Source organism: Equus caballus, chromosome 20, assembly GCF_041296265.1.
Source record: "Equus caballus isolate H_3958 breed thoroughbred chromosome 20, TB-T2T, whole genome shotgun sequence".
In the NCBI taxonomy this organism is placed as follows: Eukaryota; Metazoa; Chordata; class Mammalia; order Perissodactyla; family Equidae; genus Equus; species Equus caballus.
The window spans coordinates 4013844-4034640 of NC_091703.1; the positions used below are offsets into that span (position 1 = coordinate 4013844).

The 20797-nt window shown below is 36.9% G+C and overlaps 1 protein-coding gene across 1 annotated transcript in view; it reads right to left on the minus strand.

The window, feature by feature from the left end:
• GMDS (GDP-mannose 4,6-dehydratase) overlaps positions 1 to 20797 on the minus strand; it is a 656076-nt gene that overhangs the window by 341517 nt on the left and 293762 nt on the right. Inside the window, exons 5-6 of the mRNA XM_023624356.2 lie at positions 12688 to 12880; positions 11726 to 11830 (exon numbers count right to left, since the gene is read on the minus strand). Coding sequence (XP_023480124.2) covers positions 11726 to 11830; positions 12688 to 12880 — 298 coding nt within the window. The remainder of the gene's footprint in view (positions 1 to 11725; positions 11831 to 12687; positions 12881 to 20797) is intronic.

Sequence of the window (20797 nt, forward strand, 5' to 3'; positions counted from 1 at the left end):
TTTCCTGTTTATCTGTTAGACAGAGGTATCATGTCATTTTTTTCATATACGGTATATTAGCTCATTATAGTACTGGGCATAGACGAGTAGATTATGTTCATTTTTTTGGATTTTCAGTTCCCTGCCTTACATTTGCTTCCTATAAAGAACACTTCCCTTTGTTTGCAGGTCGAGGAAACATTCCTACATGCCTTGTACTTCAGATTAAATGTCTATCACCAGCTTCTGAGAAGCGTACAGTCCTACGGCTATCCACACGAGTATATGTTAGCAGTAAGGTTCTTAATGACACTCACTTTGTCTTCCTCCGATAAAATTAATCAGTGCTTCTCTGGGAAACTCCTTCCTCTTCCTTCAAAAAAGGTTTTTCTCCTTTTGTACAAATTCATTCTTAGGATGGTAAGCGGCACCTGGGCCAGGGCTGAGACACTTCCTGTGTGCTTCAGCCCAGCCTTCTTCGAACATCTGTGGGCACCGGGGCTTCCCCCGTTTCACTGATGAAACTATGCTGCATACCTACCTTTCTCGGCCAGGAAGTGTTTCCTTGTGATCAGATTATATTTTCACTTCCTTAATTGCATCCCCTTATGGGCTACTTATCCTCATGTACATCCTGCTTCAGTGCCTTTTAAGAAATCGTAAACTTACCAGACATTTTTAAAGTTTTATTGTAATAATCTGCCTCTTCTGGCAGAAATAAGCCTTTTTTAACACAAACTTTTGCTCACTCTGCAAATTTTTACTCTACTCATCATCAGAGTCTGTCTAGACCAGGAACGTCTATATAGCAATACCCAAAACTATTCATTAAACTAGGAATGTATGAAGACGGCAAACGGATTTGTTGAGAGTGGTTGAGCCCAAACTCTAATTAGATCCAAGTAAAACTTATTAAATGTATTTAAGGAACTGGATGCCTCAGGATTCCATCGGCCTATAACTATAAAGGAGGTCAGAGCAGCATTAGGGTCCAACTTTTGCTGACTTAGTACCCCTTCCTGCTGACTCCCAACAATTCTAGGGGTTCCTGGGAGATGTTAAATATTTTCAAAACCAGTTGTCTCAAGTTCTCACCTGAGGGAGGAACCACAGTCAACAGTATCCTCTACAGGAACTCTATTTGCCACATGGGCTCCTGATCCTCTGAGAGTTCAGAGCTGCACAAGTCTTGAGGTTCCATGGGGCAATGCATCTCCCTCAATGTGTTGTGCTTCACATGGAAGTGGGAGAGATGCCTTCTTCCCAAATCATGGTCTCACTTTGTAACCTGATCCCCAAAGGTGTATTTCTTATGTCTGTAGATGCACAAATTTCACCAAAAAAAAAAACCCAAAAAACAAAAACGCCTATGCTGCCCTCACTTTGCACCATCTCTCGTTTCTCATATCTAGTTTCGTGTCTCCACTTCAAGGGGTTGCCAATTCCACTCTTCATCTTAGCTCAGGCTACACTTAGACCATACTTGCTATAGGTGTATTTGCAAGTGTGCAACAAACTATAAAGAATATTCAGTGGTGGTGGCAAAAATCTCCAACGTCCCCTTACCCCCCAAAACACAGACAATGATCTTAACCTTAGGAACTGTTCTGTTCCAGGCAGATTCTTCTCATGTGTCCCTTGCAGGTTGGTCTGCCCTGCTGGTTTTGTTCCCAGAGTTTATCATTACGCTTTAGTATTGGCTTATACACTGCCCAAATGCTGCCTTTAAGCACTGACTTGTCATCAGCTGGTTTTTATGCAAGGCTATGTTCCGCCACGGCGCTTCCCAGAATGCTTATAGTAGATTCAGAGTGCCATGGCTCTTTTCTGACCTTCTTTTTCTTTCTTTGTAACCAGTATTTTCTTACAGAATAAGTTTTCTGCTGCAAAGGGTGAGCACAGGAGAGTAATACGGGTTTTAAATCCTTCATCTAGAAGAATCTTTTCTGCTCAGAGTTTAGTCTTTAAATGAACTCTGGGAGTTATACATCCCATAAGTAAGAGAAGTGAAGAACACTATTTTTACCAATACTTTGTACTCAACATTCCGTGAATTACTTTATCACATCTTACCTACCTTAATTACCAGTACCAAGCTCTGAACGCTTAACTTCTTTAACTAGTTCAGCAAAGACGAGTCGTCTACCCCTTCATAAAATTTCCCCTTTATTATTCCTTTTTATTATTATTACATTTTAAATTGTCAGGTGGCACAAACTGACCCTCCTCCTCCAGATGCACCATTTGTAGGAGTGGTGGGTAATAATAATAACAATGTGTTAATAACTTTACTTACATTATTTTCTTTAATGCTCACAACAACCCTAAGTGAAGACTATTAAGAAAGCTTTGACACAAACTAAATTTTGAGAAAAAATGCCATTTTGAAAAAAATTTGCAATTTATCTTATAATTAATAAAATTTAAATTATATTGTACTTATGTGTCTTTTTCTTAGTATAGCCAAAAAACTGGGTTTTTTTTCTGGTTTGTAATTTTTGTGACAAAACAACATTTTGCATTTCATGTCAGATTCTCACAGGACCATTACTAAAAATACGTGAATCATTTTTAAAAATACTTGACGGTTTTATTAATTTTCCCAAGAGTCTTTCATAGGCCTTTGGTGTTTACCCATAATCTTTCCATATTCATCATCATCTTTTTTTGACTTCCCTAATTCAAATATTCACTGGTTTAACTGCCAGAAAGAATCTCATTTGCAAATGGCTTGATTCCAGTAATTCTCCAATACTACTTACATTTTTTCTTTTTTGCAATTCATGATGTCTCAGTGACCACTCTAATTCATTTGTAAACATCACTAATATAGTCTCAGTTTTCAGTTCAAAACCATCTCTAATTGGCAGGCCCTCCTGGATTCACATTTCTCACTGCCCCAGTCTTATGCCAGTAGCCACCAGAATCCCACTAATAGGATTGGCTCCAGTAGAATCTTTCACCTTAGAAGGGGAGGAGTAAAGAAACTAATAATCTAGGACTCAGCATTGAAAATACAGGAAGAGGGAAGAAAAGAGGAGGGAAAAAGAAACAAGTGTTCAAAATCTATCAGGAACTGTATTAATGTTTTTCATGTCTGCTCTCCTATTTAACTTTTACAATGAACTCACAAGTAAATAACTGATGTGTATTGTCTCAATGATCCTCACAATGCACCTATTAGGTAGGCATTCTTATCAAGAGAGAAGAGGAAACTGAGGTCTGAGTAAGTAACATGGCCAACCTGACTCCATCCAGGCCTGGCTCCGAGCGGCTTATCGCACTCTTAACAGCTGTGTACACTGCATGCTTACACTGTGGGAGTTGTGCTATGCAAGGTCAGATAGTCATCAGTTTGGTTTCATATGCAAATACAAAGAAATTATATTTTAAAAAATCAATTTAACAATCCCAGAAGTCTCACCTCAGTAGGTGGGAAGGACTTTATTTAGTGGTAATAACCACCTCAATTAGACCCAAGTATTGCTTCAAAAGTCTTTCATGTTTAAGCAACTAAAGCTCATCTCTCCTCAGAGAATAATACAGGCAGACAGCTCTGTGATCTCCAAGTGTACATGTCATCTGTGAAGAATCACAGTCTACGACTGTGATAGTAAACTAGATGAAGTCACTTTGTGCACAAGCAGAATGGCCACCTAGAACGGGGTGGGTCCAAGGTGAGTGGACAAGAGTCTAACCACGTACACACAGACAAAACAGTATTGTGCAAAACCTATAACGCTCTGCTGAACTCTAACACGAGATTACTTCACCCCCTGATTTCACAATGGGCATGTAAAATTTTTTTCAATAAGTTAAGGCTATGATGCTCATCTAGAAAAACACAGAGCAACTTTAATAGATAGAAATACAAATAAAATATTGGGCTGTTTGATGTTGGTTTGCTTGTTTCTTGGTATTTCCGTAGCAGCATGATTTGAACTTGCAACTGAGACTGGCAAATACTAACTTAGTGATTTCTAAAGAGATTATTTTATATACATATATACACACACAGAGAAAGAGAAGTGCTTTCTGCCTACTAGGATTAAATAAAGCAAGTTCCAGTTATTTATATCATGCATTTATTATCCTCTAAAGCACTAAAATATCTATGAATTTGGATAATTTTAAAGGAAAATTCTCATATACATTGAACCTCTCACAATAATATTACTGTAATCCTATGCATTGAATGATTACCTCGAATCCATTTTAATGGTGGTCTTACACCAAGGCCAGAACATGGACTTTACAGACATCTTCCTTTATTCTGAAAGGTAAGTTTTCCTCTTGCTGTAATTTATAAGAAAAAATAAATATGTTCACTTATTTTGGAGGTGGAGGGAGGGTTATGGATCCAGCATGACATGGTTCTGTGGACCAGTATGTCACTAAGGTGAGAATTCAGCCCCAAATAACTAGGAGAGCCCTGAAATAACAACTCTGTTCTCTGGGCTTCTCCCACTTGGGTCTGACCTGCAGTAAACCAGAATATCGAAGGCCTACGTAGTTTCACATGGAGGTATTTAAATCCCAGTCTTTTCCTCCTGTGTTTAGCTAAATGTTTGCTAAAGCTCTATGAAGGATTTTCTGCAAAGTAAAAGTGATGTGTAAAGAAAGAGAAGATCCTAGTCTTACAGATGACATTCATCTAGATTTGGTGATAAGAACATCTGAGGGTGAAATTGTATAGCAGGGATCCTCATCCTCAGCACTACTGACATTTGGGGATGCATAATTCTTTGTTGTTGGGGCTGCTGTGCATTGCAGGATGTTTAGGAGCATCCCTGGCTCCTCCCCACTAGGTCCTGGGAGCAGCTCCTCACCTCCAGTTGTGAGAACCAAATATTGTGGAGTTGTGACAATCTCCAGACACTGTCACATGTCCTCTGAGGGGCAAAGCCATGCTCTCCCCACCCTCATTCCTCTACCTTCAGTTGAGAACCACCATCCTAGAGTATTAATCTTATGTTTACAGCAATGAATAAAGAACAATCTTTAGAAAAAATGAACAAAGGGGAAAATTATTCAAAACTTTACTTATGACATAAGTAGTTAACTTTTATATGAACTAGTTTTAAAAAAATCTGAAGATTAACTTATGATATTAAACACAGTTAGAGATTTTAAGAAGCAAAACATTTGCCAGCTAAAAAAAAAAACTCAAAGTCTAAAACTCAAAACCACAAGTTCATGAATCTCAAAATGTCAGATCCTCTCAGGTGAACACTGTGTTTAGACTGATATATATGATTTCTCATGAAGCCCATATTTAGAGGCATGTGCTGTATCATCTAAAAATGGCTCAAGAGCTAAACAGTAGTGGTACACCATCCATCTGTGGTAGTCAAACTGTTAATTACAGATATATTTAAAGTACTTTATAACTTCTTATTGCCACATGATTTTTAATATATTTTGTATTAGTTCTATTTTTTCTCATTGCCAGCTTCCTGGTGATGCTCAAGATAAGTCATTTGCTTCATGTAACATTTATATTTTAATATTATAAAACTAATGTTTTCATTATGATTATTTCTGCTAAACATCTGAGAGGAATATTGCCTTTAACCAAACTAATTAATATCTTTTACAAAAGATAGGAGCAATTCAGGTAGATTTCCAACTTCTCCACTTACTTCATTCCATAATACAGGATCAGCTCTGTCTCATGGAGGGTCATTTCTTCCAGTTCCAAATCTAAAATTCATATATACACTATTTCTACAAATATGAACAATGTTTACGTCATTCCTCCTTTCTCCAGGATCTTTTCTAGCCTCAGCATTGACATTTGTTCGTTTTGTGACCGGGGCAACTTAATCTCACGCTGCTTCAGTTTCTTCATTGATGAAATGAAATAAATGGGATGCAATGATCCTAAACTCCTTTCCATCCCATAAATTCTCAGGGTATTTGGGGAAAATACATGCAGGCAGATGTCAACTATCTGTTCTCTAAAAGATCTTTCAAAAATATTACCTAATGGGTTAATATACATTTTTAAATTAAACAGGAAAAAAAAAGAAGTATGTATGAATTTTCACAGACACATAAAGAAATGTGTAAGTTAAACAAGTTAGTCAAAATGTCTCTGAAAGTACCTTTAGAATATTAAATCTCTATGTCAAATGCAAAAAAACAGCTCATGGGTATAGTATTTTTTACTGTTAAAATGTGCTTGGTGATGATGATAACGCCCAAACTACTCTGATTCCCTCAGCTGGTAAATAAAAAGTTCTTCTCAACTAAGAAAGAAATACAAAATAAAATAAACACATACATGCACCAGCCTCCAGAGAAAATAGTGAGTCCAGCAACTGAGAAGCTCCTGGACGGAGAAGGCAGTGAGGGAGTCTCTTCATAAAGCTTCATGGTCATAGAGAAGGTAGCACAGTTACACATCGAATGTGAAAGACAGCATCATTAGGGGTCAGTCAAGCATGGAAGGAGAAAAAAAGGAGAAAATCTACTGAGAAGAGAGAATATTTCATTCATCCAGAGGTGAGTAAATATTCCATCCTTAAACACTTAAAAAAAGAAAAAGTGGGAGAACGGAAGAAATAACACTGTCAACATGGACCGTGATTTCCTACTCAGGCTAAAGGTACCCATGGGATGAAATCAAACACTGTACGTGACTATTGCTAATAAACTAATAGCAGCGAGGTTGGTTCACTTAGCCAAGCTTGACTTCTTCAGTTGATTCTGGAAGTAGCAGGCACTACATTGTCCAGACTGATCTAATGATCTACATATTCACGTGAGTCAACATAAGAAAAATACCCTCATAAAAAGACTGGAAATTCTTAAATTGACCTCCTTCTCCACAGTCATTGGCACTCCAGTAAGAGTCACAAGTAAATGGCCCGGACCAGCCCTCATGGCCTAGTAGTTAAGTTTGGCACAGGCCATTTTGGTAGCCCGGGTTCACTTCCCAGGCGCAGACCTACACCACTCATCTGTCAGTGGCCATGATATTGCTGGGGCTCACATACAAAAAAAGGAAGATTGGCAACAGATGTTAGCTCAGGGCGAATCTTCCTCAGCAACAAAGAAAAAGAATGAAAAAAAAGTAAATGCGCCCACCACTATGAGCTGGCAGACACTTCAGCCCCACCTGCCGACACAAGACAGCAGAGAACTTTCACCGAGCACACTCCTGGTGCAGGCTTTCTCAGGGACATGGGTTCTGGGAAGTCTCTCAGAAACCTACACCATTCCTTAGCTGTAGGAACCTAGGACAATAATTTTACACTCATATTAAAAATGGAAAAGTCACATTTAAAAAAAGAATGCCCAATATTATGTGCATTTCACCCTTAATCACTTAATCACAATGGCTATAATCATCAAAGCCAAGAAATCAAGACAAATTTAATGCAATCATTTGATTGTTCTATCTCCTGAAACTAGAAGATAGGATTTCCCTCATTTTGTTCCCTCTTAATGATCACGCAAAATGTTTTCTTAATTTGCAATATTTTATTTACAATATATTAACATTATTTATAATTTTTTAAAGGTCATCAAATTTGTATTTATGATGCCAGAGTAATCTGCTAATATATGAATAAAATATAATTAGCAAAATAGTTTAATTATCCAGGTGATGAATAGTAGGTATTCCTGTTACCTGATCTTCTAAAGGAATAAACAATCAGAAGTAGAAAAATTCCTGCTAGCTTTACTAATAGGCTTGCTTTTAATGTTCTGGTTTGCAGAATAATCTTAAATTTAAGAGTAGATTGTATTATTAATAAACAATATATTTGAAAAGAAACTCTAATATCGTTATTCACAAGCTACTTTAATTTAAAAATCTCTCAGTATTTTTTCAGTTTAATTTATATAGTTAACAGCTTTATATCATCGCAGTCTTATTAACTGATTACCTTTCAAAGAAACAGCAAGAAAAGCAAAAAGATTTTTTGTACATGACAGTTTCCTCACAGAAATTTAATAGTTCTAGACAATAAATACAGCCATTATTTCCTACATAGAGAACATATAAATCCATATTTCCAAAAGAAAGGTGACAATATAGCCCTATTTGTGGCAAAGAGAACACTGTATTTATGTACCTATAGATATATAGATATGTAAATAGAACAGTCAGATAAAGAATTTCAAGATTGGAGAACAAACACAAGAGGAAAAAGTTTTTCAGATACAGGTCCAGTTTTGCACAATTTATTCATAAAGCAACTACTCTTTTAATTAGAAAAAGAATAGTACAATTTTTATTTCAAAAGTTGAGTGCTTATGAATGAAAACAACTTGTTAGTACCTGTGAATACAATTATATAATACATAGTAGTATTCACATATGATGATCATGCATTTTTGTACCTTTATGGACATATAATTCTAGTACTTTAAGAATTATTCATTATGCATTTGTAGTAAATATTACTAAAGTACCTCCACTTTATACAAAGTAAACCTAAAACATGAGCATATTAATCACCCTGCCTTAACTGAAAGAGTGACTAGACGGCTGACATCCTTGGATTACTGGCTTTATTCCCTAGATCGATAATTTTCAACTGTTAATTCTGTGCCAACAACAGGTGATCCTAACTATCTTTAGAGGTATTATAAACGTCTCATAACAAAACAAAAGAAATAGATGTAAAAAGAAAACCACGAAGCAGTAGAATGGATAAAAGATACATAATATAGTCAAAAACATAAAAAAAGTGTCAAACTCAGGAGTGGGGGTTGCAGCCATGAGCGATGCTCCAGATCTTCAGTCAGTTACTAGTTCATTTGGTTCCACACCTCAGCACTTCAGCAAAGCACAGAGAACCCCAGCTGCCAAAACACTTGCAGAATTCTGCTTACGGATGGGTTAACTATTGACTCACTTTGACTTTAATGTTTATCAGAAATCTTTCTATCAGACTGTCTTGCTACTTTGGGAGAAACCCATACTAAACCCAGCTGAAAGTTTCTTGAGGTTGAGGATCTAACTATTCTAAGCTGGGGCCAGCAAATGTCTTCTTAAAGGGCCAGACAATAAATATTTTAGGCTTTGCAGGTCACAGGACTCTACTGTGAAAGCAACCTTAGACAATATCCAAAGAGACAGGTGTGGCTGTGCTCCAATAAAACTTTATTGACAAAAGTAGGCTGATGGGCTGGATTTGGCCCACAGGCCATAGTTTGCCAACCTCTGGTTTAGAACACCTTTATATTAAAAAATATTTCTTCCATACCTTTTAAAGTCAGAAATTCTCATGGAATGTTATTTATGCAGTAAAAAGCAGCCTTCTCAATTATTTTTCATTAGAGAAAAAGTACCTGTCCTAAAAAAGCTACATCAGTTCTCAACTCTACTAATTGGGCATTTGTGATAAAATACTTGGGACTAGACTGAGGTTTACCATTTACCACTGCATCATCTAGGAAAAAAGTGCTCCCTGTGATAACAGGCAAAAGAGAACTGAAGCACAAATATTGAACATACTTAACGAAAATAAACTCTCAAAACTGCTATAGCAGTTACAGTTATACAAACTAAGATTAATTAAAAATGAATTTTATCTATTTATTAAAGTGTATTGACTGAATCTTTACTTCAAAATAGTTTGCTACCTTCAATTACTATACGCACGAAAACAGTAAAACAGCAGTTATTTAAAACTGTCCTATAACTTCCTACTGTTCTCTAATTCAGACAGACCTAGCTTTCAAGTCAGTAAAATTTTGCTGAAACATGAGATATTCATTTGTTTGTTCATTTAAAAATATTTATTGAATGCTTATTAGCAAGTAGGCACTGTTTTAGATGCTAGAGATTTAATAATAAAATACAGTCCTACAGTTAAGGAATACTCAGCCTGGCAAAGAATCTCCTCGGAAAGTAACAATCATGACAAAACAACAATATTATTATCAGATTAATTTAATAGGAAAATTAATTTTCAAGTTTCACGAAATGCTGTATTATTAGATTCTTATCAAATAAGTATTATATCATTTCCACATATTCCTCTATAATTTTTCAATATTTGATTAGACAAATGAAATAAAAAATGAGACGTCACTGATTTCCAGATATATAATAAAACAAAAAGCGGTGTATGCTACAAGGCCAAGTTTCTTAACAGATATTAACAAAAGCCTTATATGCAGAACATTCCATATAGAATAATCCTATTTGTATGTTTAAGATAAAGATACTTGGGACATTTCTGAAGGAGTGTTAACGGGGGGCTTGAGGACAGGCTGGGACTCTGTGTGAGAGAGGGAACTTTTACTTTTCTCATTATACCTTCCACTACTGTTTACTTTTCTTCTAAATAAAAAATTATTACTTTTAAAATAAAATTTTAAAAGAAAATGATTAATATTGACAAAGAAAAAAGTAGTTCTGATTACAAGGTATGTAAATAGAGAATTTTTAGGGGGGATTATATTTAAATTTATCTTTTCATTCTACAACTAAGAATGCTTTTCCCTATCCTAATTTGATCCAAAACAATTGACTTCTATTTTTTTGCAGGTGGAAAAGTTTAGGGGTCAAAAGCACAGAAACCCAAAGAATGTGTATAAGCATGTTTGCGACTAAAGAGAAAGGGACTAGCATTTACTCAACAGACTCCTTGAGCATACCAAATGCTGTAGGCAAGGACAGCTGCCATCTTCCTTTTCCTTTTCCCTCTACTAAGGACACCCAGAACCACAAAATTAATTAAAGAAATGTTTCCAGCTGTTTGTTAACTTGTTTCCCTTTCAGGCAACGACAGGCTGGGTTCTTGTGCTTTAGGAGACCATCACGAGAATTTTTAACTTACACAATTATAAAATAAAAGTGTGCTGACACTAAAGATACCTTTATAAATCCATCACTTAAATCTTTCTTCATGACTTACTGGTTTTTAATTATGTGGCTAGTCACAGAAAATTTAATTGAAAAAGTTATAAGCATTACTAAATTATTGGGCATGAAACAACTTATAACATTGGATTTCTCAAGCTAAAAGGCTAAATGACAGTGAAATTTAATAAAACTTCTTAGAATTAGATTATACAGATAACTTATACTTTGTAAAGAGTACAAAAGTTCTGTAAAGATTTCTCATGCTTCAATAAATAGAAATAGGATAGGAGTACACGTTTTCTTATCAAAACCTAATATTTAGAACAGGAGAATTAGCATGTTGCTAACAGTCTCAACAACAGCTATGAAAAGGCAAGAAGCCAATGCAAACAGTTTTGTGAAAAATAGTGATAATTCCAAACGTAAGAACTAATCTCAAATTTATTTAAAAATATACTCTAGCAGCATAGTAATTTCTGGATGTCTGTGTAAATGGAATGTAAAGAAAGAATACTGAATATTCAACTGATTCAAAGTAAAAAATATATAGATTTTCACAAGCTGAGTCTGCATGAGTAAGAGTGGCTTCCAGAAACAAGCATTAGTTTGTTTATTCCTTTACATTCATATGGAAACTTCCTGATACCTAGCTTGAAAACATGCTTGATAAGACCTACCAGTGAAAATGGTAAAATTGGAGCACTGTTTAGTTTTTCATGTTGAACAAAAAAGGTAACAAAGTTAATAAGTAATTAATGCTGGATTTACATTTCTTCATTTATCACTTCTGACATTCACAATAGTTAAAAATACATGCGAAATTTTCCCAGTCTATATAGTACATATGCACAATAGACATACAACATTTTGTTGTTATTAAAGAAATTCTCTTTTACAATTAACATATTTACTAACCTCTTCTAGGACTCTCATGATTGAAGAGAATGCCATTCACTGCAAAGAGATTATATGCCTCACGGAAGTTCACCACGATCCAATAGGCATAGAGTTTTGCTGCCCCTGTTGGAACAATTTTTTAAAAGCAAATAAAAGACTGAGTATTATAAAAAACAGGCTCTTTTATAAAAGACAGCGATTTACACTCATCTTAAACAAGTAACAACTTGCAAAAATTGTAATTGGTAATGTATCAAGATAGAAAAACACATGAATTAAAAGCCAAACACAAAATAAAGGTTCCTCTGCCAGTTAATCATGTGCAAAAAGAAAACTTAAGAATTTCCTACTTTTGCAATACCCATAGTTCTTTCTTTTACAATCTAACTGATTCAACTATAGTGTGCACAATACATCAGGTTGACCTTTCTTAGGTCTTATTCCCTTTTTCTAACTTTTAAGGAATTAGAAAGAGGAAAATACAGGATCTTAATATTCTAGCTGCTTTTAAATTTTATCACTGAAGCCCTTCTTGAATACTCTTTTTACAAATATATTAGATGTAATAGGCTTTTTTTGTTTGTTTTTTAAAGGTTTGAACTCAGGGAGACTTTCATCAGAAAAATAAAAAACATGAAACCTTATCTCTTCAGCACAATCTCACAACAGTTCACGAAAAAGAATCGTGTTGGGTCTAATTTTCCTTTTAAAGTGATCTGTAAGGAAGGGTTGAATAAACACGGATCGGTGAAGTGAGGTGGTAATTTCACCCTGGAGGCAATGGCAGCAAATACTTGCAGTTAGCAATGTATAAAGGTATGCTTCTCAACAAGTCTAGTCACTTTAGTCTATCTTAATGCTAATCTCACACCCAAATGACTTCAGCCAGGAGACACGAATACAATTAAAGCAGAAACACACACACCCCATCCCCACAGAGAACGCAGCACATGTGCAAGGCTGTGCTCACGCATTCTCACCATATGGTGACCGAGGATAAAAAGGAGTGGTCTCCTTTTGAGGTATTTCTTGCACTTTCCCATAAAGTTCACTTGTTGAGGCTTGGTAGAACTTCACAGAGTTGATAAGGCCACAGGTCTTAACTGCATCCAGGAGCCGTAAGGTGCCAACTCCATCAACATCTGCAGTATACTCAGCCAGGTCAAAAGAAATCTGGGAACAGAAAGTGAAGACAGGGCTACATTAACAGTAAAAGCAACACAGATGCTAACGGGGATAACAAAGACTTTTTACAATTTCACACACTCTGAAATGTTACGTTTGTGAGAAAATATTATTTTCTAATTGCAGAATAAGAGTGTGCATATCCTCTATTTCTAACATCAAATGGATGGAAAATACCTCAAGAAATACATATTTATTATCTATGGTAACATGAAGAACACTTTACATACATCGCCTCCTAATTTTAGGCTGATGTCCCTAGGGCAGTGTTTGTAAACCTCTGCTCCTCAGAAGAATCTGGGGTGTTCCTAAAAAATTCAGATTGAAACAATCTCTTGGGGGTGGAGGCCTAGGAAATCCATATTTTTAATGTGTCCCAGTTGACTTGTATGCACAGAAAAGTTTGAGAACATGTGTTTTAGAATGCAGTCGATTTTAAAAAGAATTGCTTTATTTTCTAATTCCAATTAAGCTACAAGAATGACTTTTTAGCATATTACATTATATATAATCTTTTAATTATGAGACACACTGAATACAGAAGATGCTAATGCATATTGAATTGAATGACTTCAAAGAAGAGGCTGTTAAAAAATAATTCAATATTTTGTAGTTCTTTACTGTATTCTTTAAACAGTAAATATGACTGAAATGCATTTTTCTTGGGGTCGGCCCATTGGTGTGCGGTTAAGTTCGCACGTTCCGCTTTGGAGGCCCAGGGTTTGCCGGTTCAGATCCTGGGTGCGGACATGGCACCGCTTGGCAAAAGCCATGCTGTGGTAGATATCCCACGTATAAAGTAGAGGAAGATGGGCACGGATGTTAGCTCAGGGCCACTCTTCCTCAGCAAAAAGAGGACTGGCAGTAGTTAGCTCAGGGCTAATCTTCCTCAAAAAAAAAAAAAAGTAAATATGACTGAAATGCCTTTTTCTTAAATTGTTTGTAAACACAGTAAACAAATTAACCTAATATTCAAATCTCCTAAAATTAAGGCTGAAAAATCTGTTACTGGTTTATTCAGAGACCAAACACACTGGGGCAAAATGTAAAGATGCCTCCCTGATGTCCAGGGAGCGACCTCAGTCTTCCTTTGGAAACGCTGCTCTCTAGACTGCGTGAGCTGACCGGCCTTCATTACTGCCCAGCCCGCAGTGCGCCCCAAGCAGAAGCTGCAGCCCTGTCCACGTACAGAGTAGTTAGGTAATTTAGGCAACTGCTCACCAGGGACCTGACTAACACCACTAAACTCATGGCATCTATGCATGTCAGTAAAGCTCAAGTGGTAGCCATGAGATAAAACAGAAAAAAAGGTGTTTCACCCACAATCTTTGAAAGCCAAGAAAGCAAAATTTGGGACTATTTTATTCTTTTTTAATAAAAGTTTATTGAGATAGAATTTATATTCCATAAAATTGACCCTTTTAAAGTTTATGATTCCGGGGTTTTTAGTATTATTCACAGCATTATGCAGTCGTCACCACCCTCCACAGGCGTACCTCAGAGATACTGCAGGTTCAGTTCCAGACCACGGCAATAAAGCAAATAGAACAATAAAGCGAATCACACAAATTCTTGGGTTTCCCAGTGCATGAAAGAGTTATGCTTACAGTCTAGCATAGTCATTAAGCGTACAAAAGCATTACGTCTAAAAAAACCAATGTGCATACCTTCATTGAAAATACTTTTATGTTAAAAAATGCTGACTTCAGCGAGTCCTAATCTTTTGCTGGTGGAGGATCTTGCCTTGATGTTGATGGCCGCTGACTGACCAGGGTGTGGTTGCTGAACGTTGGGGCGGCTGTGACAATTTCTTAAAGTAAGACAACAATGAAGTCTGTGGCATCGATTGACTCTTCCTTTCATGAACAATTTCTCTGTAGCCTGCGATGCTGTTTGAGAGCATTTTACCCACAGCAGAACCTCTTTCAAAATAGGAGTCAATCCTCTCACACCCTGCTTGCCGCTTTATCAGCTAAGTTCATGTCGTATTCTAAATTCTTTGTCGTCATTTCAACAATCTTCACAGCATCTTCACCAGGAGCAGATTCCATCTTAAGAAACCACTTTCTTCGCTCATCCATAAGAAGCAACTTCTCATGTGTTAAAGTTTGATCATGAGATTGCAGCAATTCAGTCACGTCTTCAGGCTCCACTCCTGATTCTAGTTCTCGTGCAATTTCTACCATATCTGCACTCACTTCCTCTGGAACCCCTCAAAGTCATCCATGAGAATTGGAATCAACTTCCTCCAAACTCCTGTTATTATTGATATTTTGACCTCTTCCCATAAATTATAAATGTTTATAAGGCACCCAGAATGGTGAACCCCTTCCAGGAGGTTTTCAATTTACTTTGCCCCGATCCATCAGAGGAATCACTACCTATGGCAGCTATAGCCTTATGAAATGTATTTCTTCAATAATAAGACTTAAAAGTCAACATTCCTCCTGATCCATGGGCCACAGAACGGATGGCATGAAAACAACATTAGTCTCATTGTACATCTCCATCAGAGCTCTTGGGTGACCAGGTGCATTGTCAACAAGCAGTAATATTTCGAAAGAAATCTTTTGTTTTGAGCAGTAGGTCTCAACAGTGGGCTTAAAATATTCAGTAAACCATGTTATAAACAGATGTGATGTCATCCAGGCTTTACTGTTCCATTTATAGAACACAGGCAGAGTCAACAGAGCATAACCCTTAAGGTCCCTAGGATTTTGGGAATGGTAAATGATCACTGGCTTCAACTTAAAGTCACCAGCTGGATTAGCTTCTAACAAGTCAGCCTGTCGTTTGTAGCTTTGAAGCCAGACATTGACTTCTATTGTCTAGCTACGAAAGTCCTAGATGACATCTTCCTCCAATGTAAGCCTGTTTCACCTACATTGAAAATCTGTTGTTTAGTGTTGCCACTCTCATTATCTTAGCTGGATCTTCTGGAGAACTTGCTTCAGCTTCTGCATTGGCACTTGCTGCTTCGCCTTGCACTTTTATGTTATGGAGACGGCTTCTTTCCTTAAACCTCAAGAACCAATCTCTGCTAGCTTCAAATTTTTCTTCTGCAGCTTCCTTCCCTCTCTCAGCCTTCACAGAATTGAAGAGAGTTAGGGCCTTGCTCTGGATTAGGCTTTACTGAAGGGAATGTTGTGGTTGGTCTGATCTTCTGTCCAGACCACTAAAACTTTCTCCATATCAGCAACAAGGCTGTGTTGCTTTCTTATCATTCATATGTTCACTGGAGTAGCACTTTTAATTTCCTTCATTCACCACTTGGCTAACTGTTTGGCACAACAGGCCCAGCTTTCCGCCTATCTCAGCTTTTGACATGTCCTCCTAAGCTTAATCATTTCTAACTTTAGATTTAAAGTGAGGAATGTACAACTCTTCCTTTCCCTTGAACACTTACCAAGGCCACTGTACGGATATTAATTGGCCTAATTTCAAGACTGTTGTGTCTCAGGGAATAGCAAGGTCCGAGGAGAGGAGAGAGACAGGGAACAGCCAGTTGGTAGGGTAGTCAGAACACACACAACATTTATTGATTAAGTTTGCTGTCTTATATGGGTGCAGCTCGTGGTGCCCCAAAACAATTACAATAGCAACATAACTGATCACAGATCATCATAACAAATATAATGATGATGAAAAAGTTTGAAATATTGCAAGAATTATCAAAACGTGATAGAGACATAAAGTGAGCAAATACTGTCAAAAAAAATGGCACCAATAGACTTGTCCAACACAGGGTTGCCACAGACCTTCAATTTCTAAAAAACACAGTATCTGTGAAGCACAACAAAGTGAACTGCAATAAAATGACATAATTCCAGAACATTTTCATCATCCCAAAAGGAAACTCTGCACCCATTAGCAATCACTTCCCATTCCCCCACCCCCACCCCTACAGCCACTAATCTACTTTCTGTTTCTATGCATTTACCTATTCTGGACAGTTCATATACATGGACTCATATAATTTGTGGCCTTTTGTGATTGGCTTCTTTTGCATATCATATTTTTATTTCTCTTGGATATATCTAGGAGTAGAGTCATTTGGTAACACTACGTTTAACATTTTGAGGAACTGCCAGACTGTTCTCCTAAGTGGCTATACCATTTCACACTCTCGCCAGCAGTGAATGAGGGTTCCAATTTCTCCAAACCCTACCCAAGACTTGTTGTGATCTGCCTTCCTGATTACAGACATCATAGTGGGTGTGAAGTGGTATCTCTTGGTGGTTATTTTCTTCATTGTGATATAAATGATTACATTATATTACTTTCAGATGTAGGCTATAATGATTCAGTGTATGTAATATCGCCAAATGATCACCAGAGTAAGTCTAGCTAACCTCCATCACCATACCTAGGAACAAATTTCTTTTCTTATGACGAGAACTTTTAAGATCTAGTCTCTTAGCAACTTTCAAATATGCAATACAGTATTAACAATAGTCACCATGCTGTACATTACATCCCCATGACATTTATTTTATAGCTGAAAGTTTGTACCTTTTGACTCCCTTCGCCCATTTTGCTCACCCTCCACCCTCTGCCTCTGGCAACCACCAATCTCCTCTATTGACTAGCTCATTTTTTTCCAGAATCCACATGTAAGTGAGATCATACGGTATTTGTCTTTCTCCGACTTATTTCACTTAGCACGATGCCTTCGAGGTACACCATGGTAGGATTTCCTTCTTTTTTTATCACTGAACAATATTCCATTGTGCATGTATGTGTGTGTATATGTATATATAAACCATGTTTTCTTTATTCATTCATCTGTGGATGGACACCTACGTTGCTTCCATATTTTGGCTATTGTAAATAATGCTGCAATGAACATGAGGGTGCATATCTTTTCGAGTTGGTGTTTTCATTTTCTTTGGAATTGCTGGATCATATGGTAGTTCTATTGTTAATTTTTTGAGGGACCTCCATACAATTTTCCACAGAGGTTGTACCAATTGACATTCCCACCAACAGTGTACAAGGGCTCCCTTTTCTCTACATCCCCATTAACATTTGTTCTCTCTTGTCTTTTTGACAACAGCCATTCTAACAGACAAGAGATGATGTCTCATTGTGGTTTTGATTTGCATTTCCCTGATGATCAGTGATGTTGAGCACCTTTTCATGCACCTGTTGTTCATCTGTGTGTCTTCCCTGGGAAAATGTCTATTCAGATTCTATGCCCATTTTTCAGTCAAACTGGGGTTTTTTGCTATTGTGTTATGTGTGTTCTTTAAATATTTTTTATATTAACCCCTTATCAGATATATGGTTTACAAATATTTTCTCCCACTTTATAAGTTGCCTTTTCATTTTGTTGATGGTTTCCTCTGCTGTGCAGAAGCTTTTTAGTTTGATACAGTCCCATTTGTTTATTTTTGCTTTTGTTGCTTTAAACGTCAAATCCAAGTGTCATTGCCAAGACTGACGTCAAGGAGCTTACTGCCTATGTTTTCTTTCAGGAGTTTAATGGTTTCGGATCTTACGTTCAAGTCCTTAATCCATTCTGACCTAATTATCGTGTATGGTGTAAAATAGTGGTCCAGGTTCATTCTTTTGCATGTAGCTGGCCACTTTTCCCAACATCATTTATTGAAGAGACTGTCCTTTCCCATTGTATATTCTTGGCTCCTTTGTTGTAAATTAATTGAGCATATATGTGCAAGTTTATTTCTGAGCTCTCTATTCTGTTCCATTGATCTATGTCTCTGTTTTTATGCCAATACCATACTGTTTCGATTACTACAGCTTTTAATATAGTTTGAAATCAGGAAGCATGAAACCTCCAGCTTTGTTGTTCTTTCTCAAGACTGCTTTGGCTTCATGGTCTTTTGTAGTTTCATACAAATTTCTCATTGTGCTCTTGATTGGCACTTCCCTGATGATTAATGATGTTTAGCATCATTTCATGTGCTTATTGGCCACCTGTATATCTTATTTGGAAAGACATCTATTCAGATCCTTTGCCTATTTTTAGGTTGGGTTGTCTCTTCATTATTGAGTTGTAAAAGTTCTTTATATATTCTGGATAAAAACCTATAATATCTATATGACTTGTAATTTTCTTCCATTATAAGAGTTATCTTTTCACTTTCATTTCTCCCCTACCTTTAATAAGATATAATTGACATACAATATTGTGTAAGGTTAAGGTATACACTTTTCACTTTCTTTTTTTTTTTTTTAAGATTTCTTTTTATTTATTTATTTATTTTTTCCTTTTTCTCCCCAATGCCCCCTGGTACATAGTTGTATATTCTTAGTTGTGGATCCTTCTAGTTGTGGCATGTGGGACGCCACCTCAGCGTGGTTTGATGAGCAGTGCCATGTCCGCACCCAGGACTCGAACCAATGAAACACTGGGCCGCCTGCAGCGGAGTGTGCGAACTTAACCACTCAGCCACAGGGCCGGCCCCCACTTTTCACTTTCTTAATGGTGTCCTATGAAGCACATAAATCCAATTCATCTAATTTTTCTTTTGTTGCTTGTGCTTTTGGTGTCATATCTTAGAATGCTCTGCTTAACCCAAGAACATGAAGATTTATTTTCTTAGGTTTTATTCTAAGAAATGTATTTCTTACATTTAGGTCTACAATCCAGTTTTGTTAATTTTTATATATGGTGTGGGTTAGAGGTACATATTAATTGTTCGCATATAGGTGTCCAGTTGTCTAGCACCATTTGCTGAAAGGGCTATTCTTTCCCCATTGAATGGTCTTGGTACTGGGCCATTTTGTGCTCAGGAAAAGCTGTGCCCCACGTTGAGGAGAGACTACACTGAGCAGACCTCAGAAGATGGGTGTGTCAAAGCTCTGGGACCACCTGGAGGTATCCCTTATGCAGGCCACTCAACCACTCTTCCTGCCCGTAGTTTTCTCACAGTATAATGCCACAACAATAAATTTATAGGACACTTTACAATTCAAAAATGCCTTTGTTGGAGCTTTACAACAATTCTAGGGGAAAGAGAAACCAGGTCCTGAGGTTCAGAGGGACTGACTGGATAAAAGTCACATAAAAGGAGTAGCAGAGCTAGGACTGCAAACAGGTCTCTGCTCCTGCAATAGTGCTTGCCATGAAAGTAGGGCTCAGCCTTTCTGAGACACAGACTCTGTGAAGATCTCACGAAACAGGTCTCTGCTCCTGCAATAGTGCTTGCCATGAAAGTAGGGCTCAGCCTTTTTGAGACACAGACTCTGTGCAGATCTCACGAAAGCCCCAGACATACTGACAAGAAACAGAAATGCACATATATGTGAGTGTGCACGAATGCACACACAGTGCTGCCTGCAGCTTCTAGGAATTCATGAATCGCAGATGAAGAAACTCTGAACTAGATGATCGTTGAGATTCTTTCTAACACTAATTATCTTTCAAGCCAGTATTTAAATATTAAATATTTACATAAATGTTAAATATTTAAAAATTCATATCCAATAATATTTTCAATCTTTTTCAAGGGATTAGTCAAGTTTGAGCAACAAAGAGAATACTGGAGGTTTTTTTCTTTCTTTGGCTATTTTTTCATTTATATACATACTATCTAGACAGCCACATGGAAAGAATAGCTAGTATTTTTTGAGTATTCAATATGGGCATTTTGCACATATATAATTTAATCCTAAGAAGAGGGAAGCACTAAAACACAGCATGGAGGCTGGAGTAAGCGTTGGAGCCACATGTTATACTCATGCTCATTGTTACATATGCTGCATATATTATATAATCATATGTTACATTCATGATGAACCAAAAGTCCTCATGTAAGTGCCTCAGTCATTGAACATAGGATAAGAAGACTTTGCACAACTTAAAAGCTTTTATTATGCTGGGGAATCCAATTTAGATCATTAGTAGGTCCTTATTCAGAGGACATAAATCACAACAAT